The sequence below is a fragment of the Abramis brama genome (assembly GCF_963993115.1).
Source record: "Abramis brama genome assembly, chromosome: 9".
Classification (NCBI taxonomy): Eukaryota; Metazoa; Chordata; class Actinopteri; order Cypriniformes; family Leuciscidae; genus Abramis; species Abramis brama.
Window position 1 is genome coordinate 6,657,421 of NC_139971.1, and position 24,839 is coordinate 6,682,259.

Genomic DNA, 24,839 nt, shown 5'->3' on the forward strand with positions numbered 1-24,839 from the left:
TTCAGTCCTTGCAGATAAAAGGCTTTTTAAACTACACCGCATTGATTGAAATATGCTTAAGATGAAAACATTTTTTTTTTTTTTAAGAGACAAACTGCTGGAATTTACTTGTATTTTAAGGCGTGCCGTTAAGTTGGTTAAAAGCGATTTAAGGAAATATGTCGATATTTATAATAACCTCGCAGCTGAAAGATCAAACTCTCTGTAGAGTTTAAACTAACCCAAATTCATATTAAATGTCTCATAACTGTCACAGTGTAATAGATAGTCTTATATTTGATGGGTTGTCATATCTTCGGTATATTCATAGGCTTTTGTAGATCATTTAAAAAAAAAAAGATTGTTTATTTGCATACTTATGTTTATGATTCCGGGAGCAGATAGAGGTTTGTATCTCTGTATTGTTCCTCCTGTGGGCGTAATGACTCTTTTGATCTTCTGCTTCTAAAGAGGCGTAAATGGATGCCTACATGTGGCATGTGAGTGGCTTTTGTGTGATCAAGAGAGGTTAGGACAACATGACTGCTGGGTAACAAAGCCCTCATGCTTTCTGCTCGGGAGAGAAAGAGGCTGAGAGATCGTCTCAAGATACCAACACAATAAAAGATTTAAAAAGTGCTTCCCAGGAAAAGGCAAGTGTTATGAATGATCATAAGAATGTGTTTTTTTTATTTTTATTTTTTATTATTATTTTCGCTACTTTTACCAAACCATATATTTATCTGAAAAATGCTGTGTAGTCACGTTGCGGTATTTTATGGGACATGTGAAAGGCGTAGAGAATTAAGGGATGAGAGACTGTAGGACAGCGGAGTGAACTTTTATCATGTCTTTATTTTTGTCCAGGCAGGAATGTTGAGCTTGGTCGCATATCATCTAACATGTTCTCTTTCACCTGTCGGCTCTCATTTTTTCCGACGATCTTCTCAGAATAAAGTATGTCGAGAAAGACAACTATTCTGATGGGTTAAACATATGCTTATCATCTCATCATAAACATAATCACTGCACAATAAAATCTCACTTTGCACAGTTGGAACTGTCTAAATTGTTTCCCGTCGCTCTAGTTAGAGATAAAACCATGTTTAGAGTTCATAACCACAAATATATACAGCTTGAGTTGTTGTGTGTTATATGTGTTGCTGTGGTAGAAAGTTTAGTTTTGTTGTTTCGGTCATATTTTTGGTTTGCTCTCAATTCCCATGTGACTGTACAGTTCAGGATGTCACTTTCCCTTCATATTGGGAAGTAGCCTAGTTTTTGCTTTTTCTGTTATCAAACGAGTAGAAACGTAATTACTTTTTCAGTATCTTGACAATGGCTCGGCTGTCTTCAAAACAGTTTTTTTTAACAAGTAGCCTTTAATTTTCATAATGCTACATCACTGTTTTTATGTGTTTGAATTGCACACATAGCTTTAGAGTTGAGTGAGCTGAAATAATCAAACATCATAAAGCATTAGAAATTGATTGATTCATTCTAGGGAATCAGTTCGTTCACATAGTAATGTAAATGAACCCATTTAATTTGATACATACCTTTTTTCTTTTCTTTATCTGTTTAGTTTTAGTTTAAGGCTGTCACTCTGTTTGAGAAACCCCTTATTGTTTTGTTGCCAGGAAAATACAGTTCTGATAAATTATTGTATATTTATATAGTTATAAAATATAATGCCTATGTATCTACAAGTATTTGAATATACCATGGAGATGTTTCACCATCCCTCTTATTTTTTTTTTCATCAGCTTAAAAAGAGAAGGATGAAAAGGAAGTTTTCCGGTCCTCTTCCTCTGTCACATTTGATCGTTTACTGATAGTGTTTATTAAGCTCCCACATCTCAGATGAGATCTCCTTTTACTAGAATGATGCCCGTATGCCTTCACTGTTTCAAACTGACTTTTCTTACATAGGGGCTGCACTTAGAATCTGGAAGAGTTGATGTTCCAGAAAGCAGAATATATTCCTGAATATTTTTCATTGACGCTTTGGGCCACAGGTGGGCACCTTCAGAGAACCCATGCTCAGACACTCTCAATCTGAGTTTTGCCCTGGAGGGCGGAACGAAAAAGCATTTCCTGTTAACTCATCCTCTCATTCTTTAGTTGGAGGATTACTCGTTTCAAAGGTCACTCTTTTTTCCCGCAACTTAACATTTATCTTGCTGGATAATTTGAAGTACTCGTCTTCAGTTGCTTTTGCTTTCCCGTTTTGTTCCTTTTCACGTCTGTAGTCAAAGCCCTCTTAGCTTCCTAATTAAAGTCTCCCTGTGGTGAAAATCAAGCTTTTAATGTTATATGTCTATGTGGTGTTTTTAATTTGCTTTAAGACAAACCATGTGTAATCATAAGTCGACACCATTGCTGAGTATTTTCTCCTTAAAACTGCAGTGAACCAAAGACAGTCTCAAAAACACGGTTTGAAATCCCTGGTGTTTCTGACGTCACAAACTACCTTGTAACCAATAACATCAATGTGTGATCATCAATGAGTGGATCTCTGAGCTGGTGTGAGGGAGTGGAGGCGGGGCTAATTTGCATATTCATAGAGCTGCAGATACTAAATGAGGCAAGGGTGCTATTTTAAGGCATGAATCATTTTTTTTCAAAGAAAAAACTTTTAAATATGTAATTTTGGTGATCAAAGATGAGTTTTAAGGGATAACATTGTTGACTACAGGGGGACTTTAAATGGCTTGATGACATTGTGATTGTAAAGTCATGACCCATCAGTGTTCCTTCACTAATTATGAGCATTTATAAATCATTAGAAGGGCATCGGTTATCCAGTGCAGACTGGAGCTAAACGCTGCAGTTCTATTTAGAGCGCTAGAATAATGTTTGGCCGTTTAGAGAGTTCTGGGTAATGATAAACACATGGGGCTGTTGAAAAGGTATGCTAATTGGCCAATTTGAATGTAAGCATGTGTAATGATTCGGACCTAGTGATGGACTTTCCAGTCATTCTGGTGGTCTGTCGTATTTTGTCGCAGTTTATGAGTTGAAAACTCTGCTTTAGATCAATACATGGGAAAGCATAAACCTTGTCTCTGGTAAGGACTGTTGTTGTGAAAGATCAGACTGGGGAGGAAGAGGTGGGCTAGTTTTCATAAAAGTGGACTGAGCAATTCAGAATAAGTTTTCTGCTAATTTTTTTAGTTCCATCTGTGTATGTTTGGGCTGTGGGCAGGATAGAATGTAAATGCACATTAAAAATGAGTGATGAATGTGTTTGAGTAGCTTTCAGTCCGGGCGTGTTGGCGTGGGAGACTTGAACGAAAGACAGAAAGTTGGAGAGTCATTTAGGGGGCACTCAGTATTCAGAGAGTCATCCTCTGCCCAGCCTCTGTTGCCCAACAGATGTTAGGCAGCTTTTTTTACCCCCACCCCGGGTAGGGAGGGATGAAAGTGATTTCGTAGGGTTATGTGGTTTGGTTTGAAGGTTTATTTAGCTTTGGGCCATGAACTTTGCTCTCAGCGTCATTCCGAGATTAGCTATTGGCCATAGATGGTGAAATGAAATGATTTAGCTTTATATAGGTGATCTAACTTGTTAACATTTGTAACCAAAATACACTGCTGCTTAATTTTATGAAGGTCAATGTGAGTAATGTATATGATGGATTTTCAATATATTGCCCTGCCCTCATTCCATGCAGACGGGACAAATGTGGTCATGCGGTGTGGCAAGCATACCGTCACACTGCGTACTTGATCAGCCTCATTCTGATTAGAGGAACCACCAAACAAATTTGAGGTTATTTTTAATTGCGACGTGACGTCTGACTTCAAATAGGATAAAGGATATTTCATAGAGTTGGAAGATTTCATGATGGTACCATTTCACCTACCATAACTGTAGTGATACTGAGTTGGTCCACCACCCGGAATAATTGCCTTTAATCCCTGAAGTCCAGGTCTCATTAGTTCGGGTTAGCTGACAGCCGCCATCCTTTTTCAAGAGCCATAGGAACTGGAGAAGGATTACGTCTGGCTGCTAAAGCTTTGCTGATGTGATTTAAGGTCCTGGTAGCGGTGATGGATACCGTCCAGCAGCTATGTACATCGGGTGAATGGTATATCTCACAGGTTTTGCCTCTCGCTCAACAGATTGTAACAGATTAGAGCAAATTTTGCTCTAAAAAGATGATCCTAACACAATGGAATTCACTAGACGGAGACGCCAAGGTCGTCTCCCACTGGTCTGAGGCAACAATAAGAATTTGTTCCTTGTGATTCATTGCCCATCATAGTTTTAACGTCCTTGGAGTTTAAACAGAAAATGTAGACCCATCCTTAAAATCTACTCCTTAGATTTTACACATAATTAATTGGCATACTAAACAGAAAAGCTGTACCTTCTGCTCACCTATGAGCTAGATATCAAAATATTTTTCTCTTCAGCTTTGTCATTACACCTTTGCGTCACTGCAAATACAAAACTAACATAATTACGACTTAAAGCGAGAGCAAAGAAAAAGTTAATGACGGACACAGTCTGTTAAAATCACTAAACATGACTAAACATGTTTTTCATTAAAGAATGACTATATTTTCACTAATCTAATTTTATTTGATCAGATTGTTCAGTTTCTGTGACATCTTACATTGCTTTAACAACTTTCTTTAGTGAAATTTCCAAGCGTTGTTGCTATACCTTTACAAAAGGACACGGTTCTGTTTTGTTTAAGAAACCACTTGTGTCTTTTCAGATTAGTTTGACAGGTATTTCTAAATAGAAAAAAGTTATAAATTCAAAATAAGCATGTTTGATATTTATTAAATTTGTTCATTTATTTATTTATTTTGGACACTTATTGCGAAGAATGCATTTCTCATCATTATTTAACTATGCACCAATCGACTTTCCCAATATTTGGGACAATTGGAGAATACTGACACGTGGCAATGTTTGAGATGCATTTCTAAACTGTTCACAGGAGAGCCCTGACCTTGTGCAGAATGTAGGAGGGGTTTTCTGCATCCTCAGCACCTTCCTGTTTTTAAGGTTATTTTCTCTGAGACTTCCTGAACTGACCCTTCTTCACCAGCTCCTGTTCTCAGTCCAGCCCCGCGAGCAGTCAGAACCCTTTCTTGATTTTCTTTCAACTTGTTTAGTACCAGCCCAGCTACACCGCAGCTTTCTATTTCAAACACTGCAGCCCATAAGCGACATCTGACATGGGTTTTCTCTACAGCTCAAGCCAGGCAACAGATCAGCAGGACTATATTAAGGCAAAAGCGGCCGTGGCTGGCTCCCCCCCTGCTCCTGACAAACAGACTGTTTGTTTGGAAGGTCTGCATAACTGGCAGATCAGAGCCTAAGGCACTGTGGGTACTACTACTACTGTAGTTGCCTGTGGTTGCAAGTGCCATTTTGAGCTTCGCAATGCGGGAAGAGGCAGCCCCTCTGGGGAACAGAGTTAAACGGTCATTTATAGTCTTTTCCAACTGCTTCAGGAAACAGGAATTAATTACAGGGGTTAGCCCAAAGAAGGCCCTGCATTGTTACGCCTCTGACCCATCTCTTTAGTACAGCCCAGATTAGATTAAGATACAGAATGGGAGATGCATAATATTTATGATTCTGAGACAGACAACCTCATCCATTTGTACTCTGAATGAGGCCTTTTATAAGCTTTCCCCATCTGCTGAAACCAATGTGCCACTACTGTCCTCCCAGTAGTCGGAAGGTGTATTGCAAATGTACTGAATGCAAGCTGTATTATTATTATTTAATGAAGGTTATGTTATTGGCACCAACTGATGCCACTGTCCACAATCTGCTCACACCTCCAGGTTAAGAGAACGGCCGAAGCCCAACATGACTGAGAGTTTAACAATCTGACATGAAGCCAGTGATAGCAATCCAGAGAAGCATGTTTGTTGAACTCGCACCACACAATTTGTTTTGTTATTTTGGAAGCGCTAGAAAACATGACCCCTTGGCTTGCAGAGGACTACAAGACAAGCCAGATAAACATTTAGACAACCTAAATAGATTCAGTCAGAGGCGGTGTTTGGAGTAGATATTTATTTCAGAGCTCTCAAGCTTGTACATACAAGGCAGAGAGTTGGCCTTATGATTTTGGGGGGGTTTCAACACACTCAGAAAGAATAATTCAGTCTTCACAGCCTCTTAGATCTTATTTGTTTTTGTTCCAGGAGGATAATTTTTCAATTTGGAAAAAGCAATGGTCGAAAAGGCACAGTTCTATACCCTTAGCCTAATCAAATATTTGTGATGAATCTTGGTACAATTACCGATATATTAAATAGATAATGTATTAATCCCTTCAGCTGAGACACTTCAGATGCGCACTGTTCATCATGATGGTTTTGAATATCTTGAAATATTATTGGAATCACTTTGAAAAGGAAAATACAGTTAAGTTTAACATGTGCAGCGCAAGTCTGTCATATAGGCTACATAACATTGTAAAGAGAACAATATTTTAATAAAACGTTGCGAATTCTTTGGGTTTAGTTGTCGTGTTTCAGCACTTTGTTATGGGAACAAACTTGTGCATTCGTGTCATTTTGTGCAGATATAAGTTGTAATATTATGTTAATGTTGCATAATTATCTGATTAATCTTATATAGGTTTCGATGAGTTAATTAACCCGCTAACATAGCGCTTCAGCTTCAGCGCTTGCAACTCAAACAGCAGTGCCGTTATTTGAAACAGTAATAGTAATTTGAGATGTTTCTTTTTCAAGAACAGGACTGATGCATTATTAATAATAACTAGCACCTTTTTTGCATATTATTTTCATAAACTATATGGTTTAATTAAAATCTTAATCATTTTAATTATCCATGGCACATGCAATAAATTTTTTTTATACGTGTAGTCCAATGACTTTTGAAAATTTGAAAGAAATTTGACCATCAGAGTGTAATCTTACACTGGTTCACTATAGGCTACTGCTGTATATGTTTGATTTATGTTGAAGTGCTTGGGACATGGCTTTTAATGGTGAGACTTTTGCTTTTGTAATCAGGCTCTCAAAAAATTATATTAAAATTTGGATTTAGATTTATCGCCCAATATATCGGTTATCGGCTTACAAAAATAAAGAATTATCGGTTGTTGTTATCGGCCAAAATGTTCATGTTGGTGCATCCCTAGTGAGTTTACAGTACATGTCTACTTATGAATTTTATCTCTTACAGTCTTGGGTATTGGGCCAGCATGAATGTTAGGGTGACGTTCCTGATTTTCCAGTGATGATTTCAAGTCCTGCTGTCGTCTTGTTTTTGTTTTGTGCATGCTCTGAATTGCAGCTTCTAATATATGTTCCTGCCCTGTGAGTGCTTTTGGTACAAGGCCAAAGACCTATCGTCGGGATACTGAGCAGGACCTGTTATGGATGGAGAGGTGATGGAATCCAGGAGGGCGAGGGAGGACTGAATCTAAGGAGAGAGAGAGAGCAGAGAGAGAGAGAGCAGAGAGAAAGCAGAGATATGCAGACATTAGATGGAAAACCACTAGCTGCCTCCAACTTTTCTGCAGCCTTTGTCCTATTGAAAATTGAAGTCTGTCTTTAAATTTGCAAGACATTTAAATTTGCAAAAGAGTATGTACAGAGAATGCAGTACAGTCCAAATTCAAACCTGCATTTCCCACATGTGCAACCACAGCTCAACATGTCTGGAACATGTGCAGATAAATAGGCCACAGGTCTGACATGTTACTCTTTTTTCAATTCAAAGCTTTTGGAATTTGAGTGCTTGGCATCTACTGGAGAAGTCATCTAATGCTCTGCTGACTCTAACCTCCACACATACACACTTGCTCTCATCCTCCACTGCTTACCTGATGAATCAGACACTCTTGGCACAGCCTGCCTATCAACTTTGTCTGTCAGCATACCCTCTGGGCAGACAGAACCGCTGTCTCTCCTGTCTCTAACATTCCACCTCTCTATTAGAATTACCCTTCCTGTGTGCAAACGTCCCCTCGAGGGTTCTGAGTAGCTGTGAACTCAGCTGGAAGGATATTCTTTAGCTCCCACAATTCTGTGGGTGTTGTTAGCTATGTGTGTTGCTTTGCCACAGTTTTGGCTGTGGCCTTGTGTGGTGGGATACCCTGAGATCCATTTCCAGTGTCCGAGACGACCCTATTGAGTTTCAGTCCTCTGCCTAATCCCTGTTGTTGAAAACCTTGGGAAACAGCCCCCATTACCTCTGCACCCCTCCTCCCTCACCACCTCCCTTTCCACACTACCTCCCCCTTCTATTCCCAGGCAAACAAGACGCCACAGAACAAACTCCAATTAAGAGGGTTCTTCTGTACTGTACTGAGGCTAAGGGTCTCCCTCCCACCCTGTCTCACCGGGTGATCTGTGTGCAGAGTGTTTGTGACCAAGGCCAAGCAGCCCGAGGCAGGAATTAGCACTGTCTCCCTGGTCTGAAGCCTGGCACTCATGGGAAGAAGGCGGAGGTAGACAGGGTTGTTGCTTCTGAACCCCCCCCCCCCCGGGAGGAGAGAGGAGGGAAGGAGATGTGTGTTCTTGGTAAACAGTGCTTTGTTAGAGGTGACTGTCTGATCCCTGGGGCCTCTGTTCTCATTCCTTTCTTCTATCCTCCCATCTTTCCTTTCTCTGTTAACCACACCGCGGTCTCCCAGGCTGTGCCCTGTCACCCCACGAGTATCTCACCCCAAGGTCGTCCGCACTTTGTAGACTCTGATGTGATTTCCTGTCAACAGAGAAAATTTGTGTTTTATGGCTGGGGCCTGCGAAGTAGCATCAAACTCCTGACGTAATGGCTCTACACACATACATGCTGACCCACTCTTTTACAACGCTAAAGAGAACAGCTGAAAGTTAACCTCTGTTTGCCTTTTCTTTGGCACTGCAGCCTTTTAATGATGGGCACTGCCTAACTAGTCTGATTCCCATCTCTGTTCACTGTAAAAGAAAGAGCAATTGCTCCCATTTTAATGCTTAGTACCTTACAGATGTCTCTGATTCTCTCTCCTGTTCCTCTTCCTCTCTCTCTTTTTTTTTTTAATAATGTCTGCTCCCTTTAATCACTGCTCAGTTCAGAGGCCCAGTATTTCCATTCATTAGTCCCATCTGCATGGCCTGGAGCTGCCCTCATTCCTGCCACTTGGACCAATAGTAGCCTGTTTTTAGCCCCACTCGGGCCATCCATACTGTGCCTTGTTTCCCACACCCACTTTCAGTCTCTCAGTCCTTCTCCATCTCCTGACCTATCTTGCTTGCCAGGTCTCTCTGATTGCACCAAGTCAAGACATTGTAATGTCAGTTGACTGGGAGGATTACAAGCCAGGTTCACATAGTATGAGTTTGTCTGTCAGGCATTATCTGGGGGGAATGAGCTGAGGTTTGGCAAGTATTCACCTCCTGATGAATCCCTTTTTTCCCCACTGGCCCTCCCTTCCTCACAGCCCTGTTCTTCCTGTCTCACTTTTTTTTTGTCTTTCTCTCACTGTTGAGGGGCTTACTTCATTCATTCTCACCTCTCTTTTTGTGTCATATTTTTCTTATTTTATTTTTGTAACCTCTGTGCTGCTTTATTTGTTCTCCTTCACCCCTCTCTCTCTCTCTGTGGAATGTTTGGAGAGCGACTCCTCTGTCAGTGTTTGTGGGGGGCAAGTGTGGACAGGTTTAGGATATGGCAGAGTATCAACCTCACCACATAGGGTCAGATCAGACTATCAGAAAAGATATTCACTCACTCTTGTGTTCTTCTCCTGCTTTCATGGTGTCTTCTGTTGTCTGTCTTTCGGTCTCTTTCTCATTATGGTGCCCCTCATGTTTTTGCTGCTTTGTGTGTTCTATTTTTGGTTATTTCCTGTAGTCCCTAATGACAATAGCCATACCACTTATTTTTTTGTTTCTTAAGACAAGCATTTGTGTTCCATTTTTGTTAGTCTTCCACTGCTAGCTTTCTTTGTTTCCTTGCGGTGATATTCAGGCCTCCAGTTTTGTTCCAGTCGTGACCTGTTCTTTAGAGCCTTGTGGGGTCTTTTGTCCATGTTTATTCAATATGACAGGAATCTGGGCAGAGGACACATCGAGCACTGCCTGCAGAGAAAGACTCATCTATTCCCGTTAACACCTTTTTTTTTTATAGGACTGCAGGTGCCACTTCCAGCCCCCTTTACACACACACACACACCTAGGATTTTGACAGAATGTTTATATTCCTTGCTGTCATCCTGTGTCATTTTCTGCTTACACTGCATCCATCTTCCTGCAAGAGTACCCAGCATTCCAGCAGACTGTTATTCCAGAGGCTATGTGTTACATACAGATATGAGGGTATCAGAGCCAACTTTTATTTTCAGGTATGCTATACTACACTTGAAATAATGTCTGGAATAGTCTTGGTAAAACTGTAGAAATTATAATTTTTAACGACAGATGCTTTTAGACATCCTAAGGAGATGAATCTGTACTTTAGCTCATCTCAGGTATGACCCTGGACTTACTCCCTCATTCCAGAGAGAAAACAGAAAGGAAAAACAGCTTTTACTCTGACAACTGATAAGGATAGATTTACGATCATCAACTGCCTGTGGGTTTGCTGAACTGCTTTTGGATCAAGCTCTCTGGAAGCCTCTCAGAAAAGCACTCAGTGTGTGTGAAACTTCTCTTTTGGCTTGAGAAAGTCCTGACTCGAGTTTGTAAATGCAAAAACAGAATGCAGAGAGGCATGTATGAGAGGTCTTCCACAACTTTTGGAGACTCTAGGGCAGGGTTCACCAATCTCGGTCCTGGAGGGCCGCTGTCCCTGCAGAGTTTAGCTCCAACCAGCTCCAACACACCTGTTTGAAAGTTTCTAGTATGCCTAGTGAGACCTTGATTAGCTGGTTCAGGTGTGTTTAATTGGGGTTGGAGCTAAACTCTGCAGGACAGCGGCCCTCCAGGACCGAGATTGGTGAACCCTGCTCTAGGGAAGCAAACTGACCAGAGATCTGTCCCTGTAAATCAAATACCCCTACTGAACAGCATATGTTGCATTTTGGGATGGGATGCTGGAGGGCTATTGTCCCCACTAGGCTTGATATCTAGCTTGAGAAAATACTTTGTTGGTCAACCAGCTTCACAACCTAGAGAAAACGGCATGCTCTTGCCCACTAGCTTGACCAATAGCCAACCAGCCTCAACCAACATGGAAATTCATGCTAGTCTTAGCTCGTCTCTTTTCAGCACAAAAACTCTGGACATCAGCTGTGTATGATTTACTAACAGTAACACTACCAATATCCTTAATCTTCAGTAAATTGTTTAATAGAGCTAATCAAGAAGCTAACAAGAAGATTCCTTGTCTGTTAGTGTTTCAGTAGAGGGCTGCTGGAAAATCAAGCCAAACGTATCTTCTGATGGTGTAATGATATGGTTTTCTAGTTGGTCAAAGCTGGTAATTTATGGTTATTAGCTGTTCCATACTTTTAGGCAGGTTCTTCCAGCAAGGAATGGAGGGCTAAGAGTAAAGCTTTCTCAGTAATAGGTTAAAGAACTGCATTAGCAAGCATTCTTGCTCGAGTCATCAGTAAAGTGATATTACATATTAGGTTAATGTTTGTAATTCTCTCTGTTAGCCCCTTGCTTCCTTCTGCAATTTTTTCCCTTTGCCCTTAATCTTCTCTTTTGATGTGGCCTGTATGATGGATATCTTCAGCAGGTATAGGGGACTTCCCTTCCCTTCTGCTATCAGACATGTCTCGGCACTCCGTTACCTCTCTCTCTCTCTCTCTCTCTCTCTCTCTCTCTCTCTCTCTCTCTCTCTCTCTCTCTCTCTCTCTCTCTCTCTCTCTCTCTCTCTCTCTCTCTCTCTCTCTCTCTCGCTATACTTATATCTCTGTTATTGAAGGCTCTAGACTGATCTAATTCCCTGCTTGTCTCTCTTGCCTGCATTTAGTTGTAGCTGCCTGTCTCTCTCTCTCTGATGGAGGACAGCAGATATCCTACAAAGTGTCTCTCTGCCCTGAGCCTAGCACATACAGGCGGATGTCAAAAGAAAGGCACAAAGATAAAACGTAGGAATGATGATTGTGTTTCCTCGTCATGCCAGATCTGTTGCAGAGATAGCAAGAGGCACAGCGGTACTCAGATATCTCGATCCAGGGTTATACTCAACCCTCCAAGGGTACATACCATCACCTTCTAAGCATACACTCGTACACATGGGGCGATGTTGCTCATCTTTATCTGTGTGTTTCATTTAAGGCTGTCGCTATTGTTGTAATTATATATTATTATTCTGGGAGTGAAAAGATTGTTTCCACTGATGGCATAGGGGCACTGCAGAGGGCTTGTTGGGACTCATGGACAAAGACATGCTTCACTTAGAATCCTTGGGCTGAAGAACCATGTACACACACGTTTATTGCACTTCATACACATTTACTCTTGAGATCTGCTTAATTTAGACAAACTTTTGTAAAGTTTCTATGAAATTTGTGTAGATTACAGAAGTGTGTAGATTTATTTAAGGCCTGTCTGTCTTGCTCCCCTCTTGCCTGTCGTGGTGTATTTTATGTTTGTCAAGTGCAGACACACTCCCCTTTTCTCACCTTGTTTTTTGGGGTGACCCCAAGGGGTGGGGCTATGACTGGGAGACACCCGCTGACTTTCTGCTCTCCGGTGACCCTTGACCTCTGGTTTAGAGGGGGCGTGAGCGGGAGGCTGGGAGAGTTTATTATTTCCTGTGTTTCCTACTTCGTCTTCCTCTGAGTGGTCCCGCGGGGGGGCGGGGGAGATGATATGTATGTATATGTTTGATGCTTTGGTTTTTAGGTCACATTGTAGCTTAAATGCATGTTGGGAAGGTAGATTCATTCATAATGCAACAATTAACTAGATTTTTACATCCAACACTCATCCAAAGCCTGCGTCACAATGTTAAGGTGTTGTGGGTAGTTGACAAGGCGTTGCAGTGTGGTTGCTAATATGTTCTTGTGTTTTTTAGCACAATGCTATTAGGTGTTTGGGGTGCTATGAATGATTGATAGGGAATTGTTATGTGGATTGTAGGGTGTTATGAGTGGTTGCCAGGTGGCTGACAAAAGAGCCCACTCCCTAGTTTGGTCTCAAGATATAGCCTAACTCGTGCTTCAGTCTAAGTTTATGGGATTTTTTTTTTTTTATTTTGCTCTTTTTATTGTTTAATTAATAGGACGCTTATTCTCAGCAGTGTGCATAATTCGAGCTATCATGTCTTTAGCACACTATAAGAAATAGTAGCTAATAATGATGCTCGTCATAGCAAGCACTGCTAAAGAAAAATGGTGAAGAGAAATAAGCAAGACAGGAGAAGGTATTAGTACGCTTGAGTGTGAGTAAATTTGAGCGTGTGTGTCCTGTCACAGACCTGTTCAGCTCTAGTGGTCTCACCCAGACATCACTCCTTTAATTTGACCCAGTCGAGTGGCCTGTCCTTTGGGGTGATGTTGGGCTGGGCACAGAGCCCCATGGCACCCACAGTATGAATATCACAGCTGGGTGGCCATTGTCCACCAGCCCCTGGCCCAAACTACACTCACAGACCAGGAGCCTGTGATCAAAGGCCCTCCGGATTAACGCAGCCCAGATACAGAGGACCGGCTCTAGGGGAGGGATGGGTTCAAAAGCAAAGAAGAATGCTCCTAATTACACTCCTTTCACTCCTTTCCGTGTCTCACCCTTTGGGTGCTCCCCTTGTCTTCCTTTTAGGGCGTTTGAGATTGTGAGTGTGTGAACGCCATGTGTAGACTCTTCAGGCTACAGTGAGTCTGTGAGAAAGCAGTGCACTGTGACAGGATAGTGATATTAAGAGTAGACCATAAGCAGATCCCTTAAATTCAGTCCATCAGAGATGAGCAGAAATGAAGGGGGCAAAAGAGAGGAAGGGAGAAGATGGAATGTAGGTTGAGGATGGATGGGGGGCATAGAGGTTCAGGAATTTCTGTTTCATCAGAGAAGCACTTTGTGGGAATGGGTCATAGATCAGCAGAAAGAAATTTCTCATCGGGGGAAGTCTGTGTGAGATAATGGCTTGTATAAGGGGATGTGTCATAAAGATTATTAAAAGTATTGTTTAGGATTAACTGTAAAATGTTTGGTGTTGTTATTCCTACAAGCTGAATCTGTCAGCCAGCTACAGATGAAAGATGAAAACAGTGCTACTCGATATCTGTATAAAGAGTAGGCCTATATGTGGGTAGCTTTAATTATTGGTGCTTAGGGTTTGGTGCTTACCATTTATTACCATTTACCATTTGGTGCTTACCATTTGTGCTACAGTCATGAATGTTACATTAATTTGTGTTTCTTTTTTAAGATACATGTGCTATGACCTTTCTAAGTGATCAGACTTGCATTTTTCATCTGGTGAACGATAATATAAAAAAAAAAAAAATGTATTATGAAGATTTTCCTCCACAATCAACACAAAATGTAGCAAAATTCTACACATTCTATGTTTGGCTAGTGACTGCCTTTGTTGTCATTAACCATGTTTAGCCTTTTAAGTCATCGTATTGCCCATGAATGTTTTTTAATATTTCTGCTTTGTCTTTATGCATTTCAGGTGTGGAGTGTGTGTGGAGGGGGTGTGTGTTAGGCCCCAGGTTAGTGCACAGAGGTGAAACAGCGTCATGGAGGACGGTGGCCTGAGATTATTGTCCGCTGTGCTGTGTGTGTGCCATACCCTCCTCCTCAACTGCCCATGTGAGTAACACACAAAAAAAAAAAAAACGTTAGCACACACCTATGTCGAGCAATTGAAATTGAAACCACGTACAATGGTCCAAACTGGTCTTCTCAGCTGGTTTGAAGGAATAATAATTATGGATTATGGTCTGTTGATCTCTTTCCTTTCTTTTCTTTCTCTGTCTGTCTTCTTCAGCTGTTCTGTCTCTCTCTTTTCGTGTGGAGCCTCTCTCTGTGGTTCAGAAGCAAGGCGGAGCGGTCCATCTGCATTGCACGGCGCGTCCAGCTACAGCCAGACTCAGCTGGGTATTTCAGGGTCGACTATTAGACCCCAGCCACCAGTCTGGAGTGGAACTTAGTCCAGGCTCCCTCTCACTGCCATCCCTCCAACCGGCTTTCACGGGCTCCTACCAGTGCATGGCTCACTCCGAGACAGGCTCCATCATCAGCCGCCATGCACGAGTGCTCATTGCAGGTAGGCGCATATAATCACACTCATAGTATGCTGACAAATACACTCTCAGTGCAGCTGTAAGAGCAACACTCCTACAAGAATGCACTTCAAAGAGGTTGCTGGTGAAGAAAGACAGGAAGTATCAGAAGGCGGATTTCTCGAGCCATTAACACTGTTAGAATGGCCAACCATAGATGAGTGTTGGAAGGGAAGGAAATGGGTCTTTCTTTTCAGTCTGGCACTTATCCAGACACCTCTTCAGCAGTATCCTTAATGAGCCCAGGGTTTTCCTGTGTCGTACTGAGAGCTGATGCCGGGAAGGGCGACCTATCGGACGCAACCCCTCTGCGTTCGACCCAGGGTCTGATCAGGGTTGCAGATAAGGCTGCATTATTCAGTGGAAAGCACATGTTCTCTGCCAATCACAATCCAATATAAACACCTCATTGACAGAAGGTCTTTGTGTGAAGTGCTGCTGCTATGAATGGATATACCAGTTTATTACACAGTTCTCACAAATGTTTGATTCTGATTGGTCAGTTGCCACATTTTTGGTTAGATATTTTGTATAATGATTGTTGAACTTAATAATTTAACATCTGTGCTAGTTTCCTGTCTCTCATATAACGCCACAGCTTCCTCCTTCTACTTAAAATCAATACTTTGTTCATTGTTGTTCATGTTCATTTATTGGTTTACTTCATAGGTAGTCATCTAAAAAGCAGGATAATGTTCAATCAGCTGGTCATCTCGCAAAATAAACCCCTTCAGAGTTCTTTTACACATTGCTGTGAAGTGATTGAGTACTCTTACGGTTTCTTCATTCAGATATTGAGGAGTTTGCGGAGACCCATCGGAGATCATTTACTGTAAATAAGGGAGACACTGCTGTTATTGAATGCCCACTTCCTCGCAGCAATCCGCCTGCTCTGCCACGCTACCGGATACGGGGGAAATGGCTGGAACAGTCTACAGGTACAGACGAGACGGCCTCAAATGCCAAACCCTTCAGAAGCACATGAAGATACAATTGAACAATTCGAAAGTTTGTTTCTTTTGTCTATTTTTCAGATGAGTATTTAATCCTGCCCTCCGGGAACCTTCAGATTGTGTCAGTGTCTTCAGAACATCAGGGCATGTATAAGTGTGGTGCTTATAATCCTCTAACCCGAGAGACTCAAGTAGAAGCTCATGGCACTAAACTCATAGTCAAAGGTTGGTTGAGCAAACTCTATTCGTTTTTTCTCTAGGTATCACGAAGTTTTGAGAGTTTAACATCTGATTTCCCACATTGTTTTTATAAATTATGATGCTGTAAAAATAAGCAGCTATATATTCTGAATGTTTTTTTTTTCTGGGTGTGTACTGTAAATTAAAATTGTATGTAATATATCTGAAAGAATGAAGATTTATGGATTTAGTAGAACAATCTTGCAAATATGATGGGAAGATAAAACTATTGCATTCTTTCTTTCATGTAGATTCAGAAGGCTCTTCACCGGTAAGGATTGTCTATCCCATCACCCCTCGCAATCTTACAGTGGACCAGTCTGGATCTCTGACCCTAGAGTGTGTCGTATCAGGAAGTCTTTCTTCAAAAGTCAAATGGTTTAAAGATGGGGCGGAGCTTTCATTGAGCTCCAAATGGATGTTGTTGCATAGAAACCTGGTGTTGAATGACGTTCAACTGAGTGATGGAGGACATTATTGCTGCTCTGTTCTGACTGACCGTGGAGCTGTGGTCAGTTTCAACTACACTGTGAATGTGCTTGGTAAGGAAATATTATTAATATCCCGTCATGTTACCAAGGTTTAGGGTAGCTTAGTCCATGTAGTTCAGGTTCCTCTCAAGCTCCTCAACCATTTTATTGCTCACTGCATGAAGGTTTTCCAATTTCCAAGTCAGAATTTCAGATTTCCTACTTGGAAAATATGCAATAAAATGAGACATTATGTAAAACTTGTTCATATTTGCTCAGTAATAAAACCTGTTTTGCAAATGTTTGTACAACTGCGCAACAAATGGAAGCATTGCCATTTTGTTTCTTTATACATAATTTCCAAACAATGAACAACAGAATGATCGGATGACGGTAATATTTAGAAGAAATATCCCACATTCCATCAGTAATAGTTCATGTGGAGTATTATTTCATTATGTGTATAATAAATCCAGCATGCTTTTCCTCTTTACAGCGCAAGTAAGCATCCTGCGAGGTTTGTCAGATCAGGCTGTGACTGTGGGCTCCTCTGTGAGATTTACCTGTGCTGCCAGTGGTAGTCCAACCCCCAAAATCACATGGCTCCACAACTCTGCCCCTCTCTCGTCGTTACCCCACCTTCAAATCTCTGGCCTCTCCCTTCATATATCTTCAGTGACGGTTCAAGATCAGGGAATCTACCAGTGCCTGTTTGACAATGGCATTAGCTCTGCACAATCGGCAGGAAGACTCAGTGTTCAATCAGGTAAGACGATGCTCCACTGCACTCTATAGCAACTACCCAGAACACCCTAGCAAAACCTTCTGTTCTACCCAGAACACCCCTTAGAACCGTTATGAAGGGTTTCATTTTATATATAATATGTATATATATATGTATATATATATGTATGTATATATATATATATATGTATGTATATATGTATATATATATGTGTATATATATATATATATATAAACTTTCCCAGAGTTTAGCGGCTTAAAATGATCTGATCGCAAACAGAGAAGTGAAATTGGGTTGAAGAGTCACTATAGAAATTTCAGCATACCAGGGTTACAGTACTTTCACCATTGTAGATGCTCAGTGTGTCCCAAGTTCATCTAACTTTGTGATGTGAATGACACAATTTCACGTGCTTCAGTAATTTATTTGCGTTAAATGATAATCAGATGCGTTAACTTTGACAGTCTAATTATATTATATTGTATTATATTATATTATATTATATTATATTATATTATATTATATTATATTATATTATATATATTATATATACAAACAGTGTTTTACCAGCAGAAGATACAGGTTTACCATACAGTGAGTTGGGACAGTATATCCTTCCAGCAGGGCAGAGAGTTTAGCTGGAGTTTGGTTGGAGAAGGGGGAGTTGGGGTGTGTGTATTTGGCTGGCAATGAGAAGGCTGTGAGAGCGAGCTTTGTGCGTGCTGTTGGGGATAAGCTCTTGGACAGCGGAATGTAAGGAGTAACTACACAAGGTTATGACGAGGACCAGACCACCCAGCTGTCAACATCACACACAACTAGCCCTATATTTATTAATACACATCTCTCTCACACACAGCCCTACCCTGACCTCCTCTGAGGCTGTTCCTCAGCCTTGTTTTGTGTCTCCAAACATGATTGATAAGCTTAGAGATATGCAGACTTCAGAATAGATAAAATATGAAGGAGGTCTTTTCCAAATGTTGGCTCGTATCACTTTTTTCCTGGCTCAGCTACAAGAGTGATTTATTTTGCACTGATAAAATTCAGGTCAGTGTAAAAGCAGAGTTGTTTATGTTTAACGGCAAGATTTGAGATAGATATGTAATCCGTAGGCTGCTGGAAAAGGAATAAACAGCATTAGACGTGATCCGCTATTTTGCGAAGGATGCTGATTGGTCTTATGTTCTTAAAGACCCCATGAAATGTCTTGACGTGTGCTGTTTAATTTCCTGTTCTTGACATGGTTTAATTTCCTCGTTGTTTTATAGGCTTTAGTTTGTCACAACCATTGACAATGCTATTCCTATAGCCTTTCCTATTCAAAGGCAGACGGAGGGGCATAATCAATCTAGAGAGCATTTGATTGGACAGAAATGTGTATATGCCCCAGTGAACAAGATGAGTCATCAATATTTTTCGTTTGTTTTCCTAGTAGATAATTAAATCAATTTTAAGGCATCCAATAAGCCTTCCTGGTGAGTTGGGATGATGTACAGCCCGAGCGCTGTCTGAGGCCTGACTGTTCCTCTCAAACTCGCTTTCTGTGTCTCTGTCTCTCCCTTGTAATGTTTATATTGTACCCTGCGCGCCAATCATTAATGATTGTGCACATGTGAGTCACAAAGGAGAAAGACCTACTGTACAGAAAAAGAGACAAGATCAAAGCATAAGAACAATATTTACTGTATCCTGCTTTCATTAGTGGTATTTGCTAAGGCACGCATCACTATTACTATTGCTCATACTTACGGTTAGGGTTTTGAACAAACCCGTAACTTAAGTCAGTATAACCTAAGATTTGGCTCCAGTACTGTTTGTGCTATGGAAATTAGTACCTCATATCGACTGGTAGATGAAAAAGGTTAAAAAAGAAAATTACTGTGGGCCCGTCCCAATACCCACACTTGCAGTCTTTGCACTTGACCACTTGTTTACATACATGTAGCATTTAGGCCCAAATGTTCAAGTAGTTGTAAAGACCACATGTGTGTAGAACTTTTGTGGAGCTAGTGTGCATTAAGGGCACTGAGCCTCTGTATTGTCTGACCTAGGACAGTCTTGCACACATGCTCTTTCAAGTGGCCTCGGCCGCAACTCTGGGCATTGGGACAGGCCCATAGACCTATTTTGAAGGAGGAACCAGAGTCAGACCAGAATACCATGACTTGGAGGTGAGCTCCGTACTCGTGCCAGTAAGCAGCTACACAATGTCCCAGCAGCAACCATGCAGATCACCCTAGCACAGGGGTGGGCAAATTCAGTCCTGGAGGGCCACTGTCCTGCAGAGTTTAGCTCCATCTCTAATCAAACACACCTGAACAAGCTATTCATTGTCTTCAGGATGACTAGAAGTCTATAGGCAGGTGATTTTTATCAGGGTTAGAGCTAAACTTCGCAGGACAGTGGCCCTCAAGGACTGAGTTTGCCAATCCCTGCCCTAGCAACAGCCTGGCAACCTCAAACTGAGTCCTAGCATTGTTAGTATTACTCAAATTCTGTTCATTCTTTTTAAATGCCAGGTGTAAGACAGTGGCTTACCCTTGAATTATTCAGGGCTTGCCCTATGGCTCAAACAGGACATGATTGGAAGGTGGGTATGTTGAGCTGGTGTATTCTCTCTGGTATTTTAATGGCAGATGGGTGGAATGTGTGGTGGCTGGCTGAAGGCCCAGTTTGAGCTCTAGTGTTACTGACTCTGAGGCTGTTTGTTTTGTAAGGTAAACCAGTGCCACACACCCAACAACTGAGAATGAGAGACCCCAAGAACCAGCAACAAACCTCACCTCTCCTACAAATGCTTTTCAGCTGTTTAGCTGGGATTATTCAGTTGCTATCTGACTCTTACTCTGCAGTGACTTGGATATTGTAATGTGTATACAACATGCATGGCTACTCAAACATAAAAGAAATCCACATGTGTGCAAGTTTATGTCATCTTTCACTAAATCCAAGTTCACAAAAATTCTGTTCAGATGATCGACTGCCAAGCCAGTGTCAGAAACTAATGTTGCTTCGAAATAGCATGGATTACCAAGTGGACCATTCTGGTGGGGTTTAAGAAAATAACTAAACGAATAATAGAATGTTATTAAACATTCCTTCGCAGCTTTTTTATTTGAATGCCAAAGTTGAAAATGTAAATGTTTCTAGTCTTGCATATTGCAAAGTACTATAGCTGTGTTTAACAATTCTATATACAGTACAGTACTGTGCTAATACTTGAAAGGTAAACTGGTAACACTTTTAATGTGATGTAGTTACACGTTACATGTACTCACTATAGTAATAACAGAAAATGATGCTGAAGTTCAAGCAACTAACCTAACCCTAACCATAACCTTATTCTATAAGTAGTAAGTAATTAATTGATATTACATTTTTATTCCTCTATAGAACTACAGTCTAGTTCCATGTCTGGAGTTCCAATGGAGACGCAGCCTTCTGTCCTCCCTATCCAGAGTGATGAGGGTGATGAACTGTTCCTCTCCATGGGCGAGGAGGGGCTTGGAGAAACTATAGGACAGCCCACTGAGAGAATCAACGACAAACCGACGCCAGAAGCACCAATCATAATCAGCCCACCGCAAACGCACAAACCCAACATGTATGATCTAGAGTGGCGAGCAGGTCGGGACTGGGGCATCCCTATCAATGCATACTTTGTAAAATACCGCAAGGTAAGAAATCACAAAGTATGCTCATATATTTTCCGTTATTAATGTTTTACTGATGTACTTCTTAAGAGGGGCACAAAATGTAGACTATTATTACCCCGTCAAGAATGACTGAATCTCGCTCCACCCTCTTCTTTTTCCTTGACGTTAGTTATAAGGTCAGATTTATAGCTATTAGATTTGAGAATGAGCACATACTCATAACAACGCCCTGTGCCGTTTACTGCAAAGTCAGTGTTAACACAATTCAGCCGTATTTGCCAGCCAAGAGCGTTTTGGTAAGAAGTTGGTAATTTCCTCTTTAAAAGCCTGTGTTTTCTTCAATAATAAGCTCCCTTGACTAATAAAACTGCTCTGGTTCTTTTCAAGATTGCATTGGCAGCGCTTGTCACATTGGCTCAGGAATAAATGACATAGCTTGTGCTCTCAGGAATAGTTGAGTGGGTTTATCTTTTGTTATGATTCAGAGTAGGACAACAAGAAAGAAGTTACTGTTCTTTGTTGAACTTTATGTGCAGTATGTGCAAAGTCAAACACAGAATATGAGGGTTGAAACGAAACGGCCATGCGCTTTAGATCTCTGCTTACGGTAAGACTGTTCCCTGATTGTGCATGTGCTGTATGTCCCTGTAGGTGGACGACATGGGGAATGTGGTGGGGAACTGGCACACAGTGCGGGTGCCGGGCAGTGAGAAGTCTCTGCCCCTGTCTGAGCTGGAACCGTCCAGCCTGTATGAGGTTCTGATGGTGGCCCGCAGCGCCGCAGGAGAGGGTCAGCCTGCCATGCTGACCTTCCGCACTGGAAAGGGTGAGAACATATGAAGAGTTCAGATGCAAAAGCCTCTAAGTGCCATCTGAAATTTTCTTCTAGAATGATCATTTTTTATCAACGTTGTATATTTAAGTTCAGTAATTTCACTTAAATGGCAATGCAAATGACCTATTAATTGTCATTTAAGTGAAATTACTGAACTTAAATATACAAGCTTGATAAAAATGATCATTCTAGAAGAAAATTTCAGATGGCACTTAGAGGCTTTTGCATCTGAACTCTTCATATATACATAGTACTTTTCAAAAAAATATATACAATACTGTGCAAAAGTCTTGGGCATGTTAGTACAGTAGTAGTTTCACCAAAATATTTTCACACTGCCCGGCCAAAAAAATAAAAAAATCGCTGTTTTGATTTAAATAAGCAAATGCTTAAGAGTCTATGATTGGATCATTATTGCAGTGATTATTATGTTTCTAGCATGTTATATGTTTGGCAACAGTTCATCTAACACTAATTTATGGAGTGTGTAGCTTTTCATTTCTTAAACCACCATGTAGGAAGACACATCATGGCCATATTCCAGGATGACAATGCCAAGATTTATCAGGCTGAAATTTATGAAAGAATATTTAGGAGGGAGCATGAAGAATCATTTTCACACATGAATCGGCACCTCTAAGTCCAGACCTTGAATTCATTGAAATTCATTGGGATGTGCTGGAGGAGACTTTACAGAGGGCTTGACTCTTGCATTGTCAATACAAGATCTTGTGATGTTATTTACATCAAGAGATGCAATTTTTGGGCATTATTTTTCTTCATTTGAAAGAAATTAATATATTGATTAAATTTATCAAAAGTGACAGTAAAGATGTTACTTTATTTCAAATAAATGTATTATTATTATTTTTTTTTATTCATCAAAAACTCGTTTGATAATAATAAGATAATTTATTAATAATAGATTTCTTGCTTACCAAATAGGCATATTGGAATGATTTCTGAAGGATCATGTGACACGTGAGCTTTGCCATTACAGGAATAAATTACAAAATATATTAAACTAGAAAACAGTTATTTTAATTTTCACAGTCACAATGTTACTGTTTTTACTTTATTTCTGAGCAAATAAATGTAGCCTTAGTTAGCATAAGATACTTCATTAAGAATTATATTATTAATCTTAATGATCATGCTGTATCAGCATTAGGAATCAAATTGATTTTTTTCTTTCTTTCTCTCCCTCTCAGAGAGAACTTCCCCCAATAAGAATCCCTCCAAGGCTCCAATTGTGTCTCTTCCAGAGAAAGTGCCGGAAGATAAAACCACTAACACTTATTATGGAGTGGTTATACATGACAGAGGTAGGAGAACATCCCAAAACCATATTGCACCACTTCTGCTTACTAATTATCAGTGATATACTTAAATTTAAATCCTGTCATGTGTCCTCTGTAGACATGCCTATGCTGCTTTTTCCCCCATATAGTGGAAACATATTGTGACCAGGGTCTGTTAAGCTCCAAAAAAGCACTACAAATTTAGTCTACACAACCTTTTTATTTTATTTTGAGTCTTCGGAAGCCATAAAATAGCCTTATGGTCATATTAGAGTGGTGCAGGGATGACAACACAACCCGGAAGACTAATTCTTCCCTCGATCCCTCGAGATTTTCCTATGGGGAATAATTTTATTTGTTTTTATTTACGAGTAAAATAAAGCCTGTGGTAAACATAACTAGACGCTATTTTGATGTTTTGTTCTACATCGTAATTTACACCCATTCTGAAAACTCAAATTTTTAATGTTTTGTTTCTTTGTGAAAATGTATGTTGCTTATAAGTAACTAGATAAGAACGTTTGGGCTGTGAGTGTGTGCAGTTTACGTTGTAGAACAAGTTAAGTTAAGTTTACCACTGGCTTTGTTTTACTTATAAAATGAAAACCACCATTATAAAACCCCATAGGAAAATCTCGAGGGAACCAGTCCCGAATTAGTCTTTCAGGTTTTGACTTCTTCATCCCTGCACAACTCTGTAATAAGAGTGCATAAAAGTTGTTCAGAATTTCTTCTTTTGTGTTCCATTACAAAATCAAAAAAAGAGCAAGTAAACGATGACAGAATCATATTGGGTGAAGTATTCTTAGAGTTGAGTGTGTGTGTGTGTGTGTGTGTGTGTACACATTTAAATCCTAATGGGTTTGGGCCCACTGTTATTTGCCACATAAATTTTTCTCTGTCTTTCTCTCTTTGCTTGCGTCTCTGTGTCTATGGCTCAGAGCCCATTCAGTAAGTACTCAATTGACTCTGGCATGCTGTGGATCTGTTATGTGTGTTGGTTTATTTTATCTTCGTCTGCTCTTTTGGTCTTTTCACTGATTGGATGTTGAGGTCACATTTTGCACTTGACATAAAAGCTGTTGTTTATTTTTGGAAAACAAAATAATTAGGGTTTAGATTGCATTTACTTTTTACTAACTTCTGATTGGTTGGTTTCATCCCTAAGTTCCCGAGGCCCCAGATCGCCCAACTATCTCTATGGCAACAGAAAGCTCCGTCTATGTCACATGGATCCCACGAGCCAATGGTGGCTCTCCAATCACGGCCTTTCGAGTGGAGTACAGGAAACAAGGCCGCAGTGGTGACTGGATCGTGGCGGCCGATAATATCTCACCACTTAAACTGTCTGTGGAAGTGCGTAACCTGGAACCAGGTGAGGGGAAAATTTGTGAAAACTTGGAAAAACTGATTCCCAGACCTAATTAATATTATTTAAAAATACTATATTTATAGTTTATGATAACAATTGTTAATTA

The 24,839-nt window shown here is 40.5% G+C and overlaps 1 protein-coding gene across 2 annotated transcripts in view; it reads left to right on the forward strand.

Annotated features, from left to right (window-relative positions):
* cdon (cell adhesion associated, oncogene regulated) overlaps positions 1-24,839 on the forward strand; it is a 39,790-nt gene that overhangs the window by 1,922 nt on the left and 13,029 nt on the right. The window contains exons 1-11 of one of the 2 annotated variants that reach the window (XM_084124582.1): positions 473-632; positions 14,546-14,685; positions 14,864-15,142; positions 15,950-16,096; positions 16,193-16,336; positions 16,603-16,893; positions 17,318-17,587; positions 20,963-21,246; positions 21,877-22,051; positions 23,272-23,385; positions 24,530-24,736. In XM_084124582.1, coding sequence (XP_083980708.1) covers positions 14,613-14,685; positions 14,864-15,142; positions 15,950-16,096; positions 16,193-16,336; positions 16,603-16,893; positions 17,318-17,587; positions 20,963-21,246; positions 21,877-22,051; positions 23,272-23,385; positions 24,530-24,736 — 1,984 coding nt within the window. In that variant the 5' untranslated portion in view covers positions 473-632; positions 14,546-14,612. Of the gene's footprint in view, positions 1-472; positions 633-14,545; positions 14,686-14,863; positions 15,143-15,949; positions 16,097-16,192; positions 16,337-16,602; positions 16,894-17,317; positions 17,588-20,962; positions 21,247-21,876; positions 22,052-23,271; positions 23,386-24,529; positions 24,737-24,839 lie in introns of those variants that run through there. The other variant, XM_084124581.1, reaches the window with a different exon arrangement.